Below are 7,484 nucleotides of genomic sequence, written 5' to 3'. Positions count from 1 at the left end.
AGATCTGGAAATCCGGGCCCTACAGTTACCCACCCCAGAACCTGGCTCTGCCCACCAGTGAACCAGAACTAGCCCTGGGACCTCCTGGAGTGCCACAGCCAGTCACCTTGTGATCGGGCCCCACTGTCCTCCGCACAAAGCAGGGCCTGGCCACCAAACAGACTGCAGCCCAGCCACACTTACCAGTCTGCCCGCAGTAGTCAGCCACCACAACAGAAGGACCCAGGCAGCCCAACATACCATCATGAAAGATCCCATGTGCTACAACTAAGATCTGACGCAGCCAAAAAATGAAATAATAAGAAATAAAGAAATATTTTTAAAAAAAGAAAGAAATGAGGACAGTTTAAGAGTCCTCTAGGACAACATCAAGCATACGAACATTCACATTATAGGAGTCCCAGAAAGAGAAGGGGGGAGGGGGCAGAGAACATATCTGAAAACATCATATCTTCATAGCTGAAAACTTCCCTAACCTGGGAAAGGAAATAGGCATTCAGGTCCAGGAATCATGGAGAGTCTCAAACAGGATCAACCCCAAAGGGACCATACCAAGACACACTGTAATTAAAATGGCAAAAAGTAAAGATAAAGAGAGATTCATAAAAGCAGCAAGGGAAAAGCAACAAGTTATGCACAACAGAGTGTCCATAAGGAGATCAGCTGACTTTTCAGTAGAAACTGTGCAGGCCAGAAGGGAGTGGCACAATATATTTTAAAGTGATGAAAGGGTAAAACCTGCAACCAAGAACGCTCTACCTGGCAAGGTTTTCATTCAGATTGAATGGACAGATCAAGTTTTACAGAGAAGCAAAAGTATTCGGTACCACACCACTTCAGCTTTACAAGAAGTGTTAAAGGGACCTCTAAGTGGAAAAGAGACAGCCACAACCAGTGACATGAAAATTACAAAAGGAGAAATCTCACTGGTAAAGGCAAATATACAGTGAAGGTGGTAAATCAATCACGTACAAAGCTAGTAGGAAGGTTAAAAGACAAAAGTAGTACAAATTACTATGTATTACATAAATAAGCTACGAGGATATATTGGACAGCACAAGGAATATAGCCAATATTTTATAATGACTTTAAATGGAATATAATCTATAGAATTCTGAATCACTTTGTTGTATACGTGAAACTAACAATATCGTAAATCAACAATACCACAATAAAAAAATAAATAAATAAAAAGAACATATAACTAGAATTTCCTCATCTGTCTGCCCTGAAAGCCATTCCAGTTTTGGATTCACGGCCTGTCTGGAGGAAGGTGATCTCCCTCCCCGCTCTTTCAGTGTTCCCAGCCGTTGTCGTAATTGCAAGTGGATGTAGCTAAAGACAAATGGGAAACATAAACTGAGTGATTTAGAAGAACAATTTTAGGAGCTTAGCTCTTTCTAAATGCTAGACACTGTTTCAACTCTTAACTCAGGGTTAAGAGCCTGAAAAGAATGTCAGGCTAGCTGACCAGAATTTTTATGATTAAAGAGACAAGTTGGCTTCCCTGGATCGCTGATCTAGCCCCGTGGGAAAAGGGCAGACCACTTCTACTGCAACACCACTCCGTCCTTGCTGCTCGAGGACACGCACGGGGAGATAACTGAGGGGGTCACCTGCTTGCTTTCCCATCTGCTTGGCAGTGAAGTTGAAGATCACAAGCCTTGTCCTGTAGCACAGAGAGGCATTTTGGAGGGGAAAAAAGTCCCCTGGTTTCCCAGGAGGACTTGGGATTAGTGTAGGGTTTCCAAAGATTCCTGCTGATAAGAAGCACCTGGGGTGATTAATCTCCCTTGGAAATATGGGTTCTGTTGAGCTGAGTTGGGAACTCACATGTTGCCATTTAAAAAAAAGCAGCCCAGGTGAATTTTATCTTGCCTAAGTTTGGGAAGCCCTGCCTTCGGGCAAGAGGGCAAGTCTTTTCCTGGACCTTGAGCTCAGGCCCGCGAAAGGTAGCTGATATAATATTTAACTCTGAAGAGAGACATCTGTTTGGAGAGGACCTGTCTAGGAAAGGCACAGGGCTACAGTTACAATTCTGTGGAGGATGAAATTGGTGGGGCTGTTCTGAAGTTCTGCAGTTATGAATGACAGATTATGTCATGGAAGGGCAAATTTTCTTCTTGAAATCAGCTTGGGTTTGGTTGCAAACACAGCAGGCTTGAAAATGCAGCTGTTTACTTTACCATGGAAACTGAGGACGGTGCTGCCACCACCGAGAGCAGGTCTGAAGTGTGTGTCCCTGAGACCCCAGGTCACGGCTGATGCTCTGCCGGTGATGCAGTGCGTGGAAAGGCCTCTAGGGTGTCTTTCCTCTCCCACAGCTGGAACTGTTCCCCAGATGCTGAGAGCAAAGGCCCTTGGAGCTGGCTAGGAAAGAGCAGGACCTCAGAGCTTTGTGACAATTGCTATGAAAGTTTAAGTGTCATCACAACTAGTGATTCCTGAGCTGGGAAGGAAAACAGACAGTCATGAAACAAGTTTCTGCTTTTTGTGTGTGTGTCTGAGTTGACCCAGTAGGAAAGTTGGGTTAGATTCCTGAGCATGTGGTGGACACATCAAGGGCCCCTGCACAACCAGAGGCCCTGGAGGTTCTCTGCCATTTCTACAGTCTTGGTTCGGGTACGTTGCACACAGAGCCTTGGGGCAGTGCCTAGCACATCTAAAAAAGTACCTCCTGGCACATAAGATGGTCTCAATACAAACTTTTTGAAGGAGTGAATGAATGAATGTGGAAGAGAGAGCACTTATTGAATTGCACATCAGAGGCCTCCAATTGTTGACAACATATGAGACAGCTTCAGGCTTCATTTCTCAGACCTTTATTCTTCTAAACAAAGTTCAGGCCTCTTGCATGTTCTACTCTGTTAACCACAGGAGCCCAAAGTTCTCCCATAACTAATGTGAACCTGAGATTCCTTTGCTCTGTTCTCAGGAGCCCTCACAATCCCTTTCCCCTTGAAGAAGCGTGAGGACAATGGAGCAGGGCCGCAGCCGCATGGAGGACTTCCCTCTCAACGTATTTTCGGTCACTCCTTACACACCCAGTACTGCTGACATCCAGGTGTCGGATGATGACAAGGCAGGGGCCACCTTGCTCTTCTCAGGCATCTTCCTGGGACTGGTGGGGATCACGTTCACCATCATGGGCTGGATCAAATATCAAGGAGTCTCCCACTTTGAATGGACCCAGCTCCTCGGGCCCATCCTGCTGTCGGTGGGGGTGACATTCATCCTGATTGCCGTTTGCAAGTTCAAAATGCTCTCTTGCCAGTGGTGCAAAGAAAGTGAGGAGAGGCTCCCAGACTCGGAGCAGACAGCAGGAGGACAATCATTTGTTTTCACTGGTATCAACCAACCCATCACCTTCCACGGGGCCACCGTGGTGCAGTATATCCCTCCTCCTTACGGCTCTCAAGAGCCCCTGGGGATGAACACCACCTACCTGCAGCCAGTGGTGAACCCGTGTGGCCTCATACCGACCGGAGGGATGGCGACCACCACGCCAAGCCCTCCTCAGTACTACACCATCTACCCTCCGGAGAATGCTGCTTTTGTTGACGACCAGGACTACCCTTCCTTCGTGGACGGTGGGAATAACAGGTATGATGTGTGCCGTGGGGATGCTCCCCTTCCAGCTGCAGCAGCCACGGTCTGTGGTTGTGTCTGGTCTGTAAGGGAGGTGGTGGGAGACAGCAGATCTCTGTGTGGCCTGTTGCCAGAATGGTGGCATTGGTTCTGAGAGTGGTGCTGTGGGCTGTAAGGCATCTTGTCCTTTCCACTTCCGTTTTAGGTCCAGCCCTGATGCTGAGCAGCTAGAAGAGCCACAGCTGGGAGATGAGGACTCTGCCTGCGTCTCTCCGCCCCCCTATGAGGAAATATGCTCTCTCCCTCGCTAGAGACAATGAGGCTGAGGGCACAGCATTTTAGATTAGTTGCTGACAAAGGAAGGGTTCTATGCTGTGACCTTCAGAAGTTAGACAGCAGAGCAGCCCAGGCAGCCCGACAGATACCATTTGGGGTGGGGAAGGGGGAAGTAGGAGTTAGACTCTCTCTAATTGGTAAAAATTAAGCTGGGGTGGGGAAACGCCCTTCCGGTAGAGCTAGAAATCCCCTGGATATGGTTCAGGATCAGGAATTTCACCTGTTTATCCTCCACCCACCCCTTTCCCACTGGAAGGCACTGGTGTCTTAATTTGAGCTCCAGCAGCCAAGGGAAAAATCACTTCTGCTGTGACTTTTTGGGAGTTTCCACAGTAGTGAGAGTGGAGGTTGGAAAGGAAGTAGAGAACAGAAAACAGACTCAAATGGAGATTTCCCAGTGCCTGTTCTCAGCCGCTAAAGGGGATCTGCATATTTATAAGAACTTGGTCGCTGTCCGGTGTCCCTGGAGGACCCTGGGTATCTTAAAGCCTGCAAAAATAAATGAATAAAAGGAAATAAAATAATGTCTCCTGTTAGAATAGTATTAGACAGCTGGCTAAAACATACAAAATAAATAATAATAGGTCAATGATGTCAATAAATCCTTAAGTTACCACTGGGTCACAGCGACTCTTGGCTACTGATGTTCTCTTCAGCAAGGGTAAAGCTTGAGGTGTCCACACCAGGATGGATTTTGTGATGGGCCCAGTGGCCAACAGAACACGAGCACTTCCCTACACATAGACGAGATGTGTTAAATTAGACGGAATAGAGCTGCCGTGTCAACACCTGGAAAACCATGTCATGGAAACAATCTTTATGGTCAAGATAAGCTCACCTCCTTTATTAAAAAAAAACATTGGTACCCTTAATCTCCCAGAATCTGGACTACGTAATAAACAACCAGAACAACCTCACAGACTTTAGAAGAGACAGATAAAGCCATTGGCGTTTAAAAGAATTTTCCATAGGCTACAAAGGTAATAAGGCCACTCAAGGTAAGGGTGGTTCATCCCATAGGAAGGCAGAATTTAGCAGTCCTTTAGAGTTCTGGTACCGTGTTTGTATATGGAGCGATTTTTACTACTTTTTATCAGAAGTATCTACTTTTCCAAGGATATGATTAAAATAAGCTTGGTATATTACTATTGTGATTTGTATTATATCTTAGGGATGAAATCTCTTTATATGAGAATTCATTTTCATGTTCGGTGATAGAAGGTGATCGAAAAACATGATTCAGTTTACAGACACTAGCTTTATACTCAACATATTCATGAAATACTGGACTCCTGGCTGAGGGCCATCAGTGCAGGGAGGAAGCTTGGTGACAGGGACCAGTTAAGCATCACCAGTGGCATGCCCACAAGCAATGCCTACACACCCGCCTCCCTCATCCCTCTCCCTCCTCATCCTCACCCACCAAATAACTTTATATTCATGGAAATGGGTTCCAATCAGCATCAAGGGTAGTTCAAAAGGGAAAGAGATATTAGGAAAGGACATCCGTGTGTGGGAGGTGGGAGGGTAGGACAGTCAATTTGTCTTGGTCATGCCTGGAGTCTGATATGCAGGGAAGTGGCCTTGGGGGCTTTTTAGCTCCAGGCAGCAGTCATTCAGCACCAACGGTCCCTGATCCAAGATAGAAAAAAAGTGCTGGGACTTCCCTGGTGGCTCAGTGGTTAAGAATCTGCCTGCCAGTGCAGGGGACACGGGTTCAAGCCCTGGTCCAGGAAGATCCCACATGCAGAGGAGCAACTAAGCCCGTGCACCATAACTGCTGAGCCTGTGCTCTAGAGCCCGCGAGCCACAACAACTGAGCCCACATGCCTCAACTACTGAAGCCCGTATGCCTACAGGCCATGCTCCGCAACAAGAGAAGCCATCACACTGAGAAGCCCACGCACCGCAGTGAAGAGTAGCCACCGCTCGCCACAACTAGAGAAAGCCTGCACGAAGCAACGCACACCTGACACAGCCAATGAATAAATAAATTTATTTTTTTAAAAAAAGTACTAATACAGAGGTAATTTATGCTTCTGAAGACAGTGCATGAGAGCTGACAGCTCAAGGGGAGAGGCGGGGCTCAGAAAATAGGAATTCAGCACTTATTTACTGAGCATCTCCTCTGTGTCAGGACCGGGGCCATGGACTGGGGATATAAGAGTGAAAAACCAAACCCACAGAAGAACAGCTATGGCTCTGCCCTGGCAGAGCCTATGGTCTAGAGAGGAGAAAGAAACTGATCACTTATTTCCTGACACCCAAGAGGGGTTCTAAAGCCATAAGAGGGATTTGGACTATCCAGGAGGGTCACCAGAGCTTACTTGGGGAAGTAAAGTAGGACCACTGCCCTGTGTAACCCTGGGAGCACCATTACATGGACAGCCATGCCTTCAGACCCCATGGACCTCTGACTACTGTGCCAGGAGCTAAAGGAACAATAGCTGGTACTAGACAAAGAGGTGGAGGAGAAGCCTGGCAAGATCTCGGAGTGGGAGGTGGTATTAGGAGGCAGCTTGCAGGCTGCGTAAGCCGTTTTATTTCACTGCTGCTGCAGCCCTCAAACAGAGCTGCCTTCCAGTGCCTGGGAAATCATATCTACCAGCTCCCTGGCTTCGAAACCATGCCACCATGCTCTCTTTCTGTCTTCATTTCAGGGTTGCAGGGGCCAACATGATGGGAAGCCCACTGAGTGGCCCCTGGACTCTGACACCAGGTCTTTGCGAGTCTCTTTGACCAGCCAGGACACCCTCCTGGCAGAGTTTCAGGTTTGTCGTCTGGATGTTTGCCTTTTCTCAGTCTCTCTCAGTATCCTATCAGAGCTGAATGAAGGACTGTGATCTGGGGATAGCGAATTGGGGTGTGTCTGGTCTTGGCTGTGCCATCCACCCTGAGATTCCTGGTGTGGAATGTGGCCCTGGCTTTAGGCACATGCTCAAAGGTCCCGTGTCTAGGCCAGAACCCAAAGGGTCTTGTCAGCCTTGTCAAACATCTTAGTGTGTACCTGCAGAGCAACTGGGAAGCCACTGAAGAGCTGTAATGAGGAGAGAGCTATGATCTGATTCTGAACACTTGCTGGTTAGGGCAAGACTCAGAGGCACGCAGGGTGTGCTACGGACCTTGCTGGTGAAGTCCAGATCTCGTGACCAGAGCACCAGGAGACATCCCTCTCGTCCACCTCCATCGTCACTGGGCCGCCACAGCTGGGCATGCTCTGGTGATCGACACGTAATTCAGAACAAAGCTAAAAGGGCTTGCTAATCAAAGGGACAGGTTTCTTCAGAACTAGATGTTAACTTCTCTCAGGAGCCAGTGTGGGTTGGGCCCTTGGGCTGGAGACACTGATAACAGCTGGCGACCTTGATGGGGCAGGGAAGGACCATCCGAGCCCGGGAAATGAGGCCCAGGCACCAAAGGGAAGAAGATTTCACAAAGCTCTTGGCCTTCTTTCTCCCCTTGGGCCCATCTCTCTGCCGTGTGGGTCTCATTACTCCCTCTGCAGGGCCCTGGGAGGTGGGCACCCTGCAGCGACAGCAGTCATTTTCCCTTCTGCTCCG

General features: G+C 48.1%; 1 protein-coding gene across 1 annotated transcript; it reads left to right on the top strand.

Moving 5' to 3' along the window:
- Positions 1–2,952: 2,952 nt before the first annotated feature.
- On the top strand, positions 2,953–3,899 carry TMEM174 (transmembrane protein 174). Its single transcript, XM_057698834.1, has 2 exons — positions 2,953–3,603; positions 3,794–3,899. Exons 1-2 carry the CDS (start codon positions 2,978–2,980, stop codon positions 3,897–3,899), a joined length of 732 nt encoding a protein of 243 aa, XP_057554817.1. The 5' UTR covers positions 2,953–2,977.
- Positions 3,900–7,484: the final 3,585 nt, after the last annotated feature.

This window comes from Hippopotamus amphibius, chromosome 1 (assembly GCF_030028045.1).
Source record: "Hippopotamus amphibius kiboko isolate mHipAmp2 chromosome 1, mHipAmp2.hap2, whole genome shotgun sequence".
Taxonomy (NCBI): domain Eukaryota; kingdom Metazoa; phylum Chordata; class Mammalia; order Artiodactyla; family Hippopotamidae; genus Hippopotamus; species Hippopotamus amphibius.
Note: the sequence above shows the minus strand (reverse complement) of the source record. Positions and strands in the feature narration are given on the sequence as shown.

Excerpts from the sequence above, each read along its gene's own strand:
- TMEM174 (XM_057698834.1), top strand. The coding sequence starts at position 2,978 with ATGGAGCAGGGCCGCAGCCGCATGGAGGACTTCCCTCTCAACGTATTT. Across the intron at positions 3,604-3,793 it reads GTGGACGGTGGGAATAACAG|GTCCAGCCCTGATGCTGAGC; the intron begins GTATGATGTGTG and ends CTTCCGTTTTAG.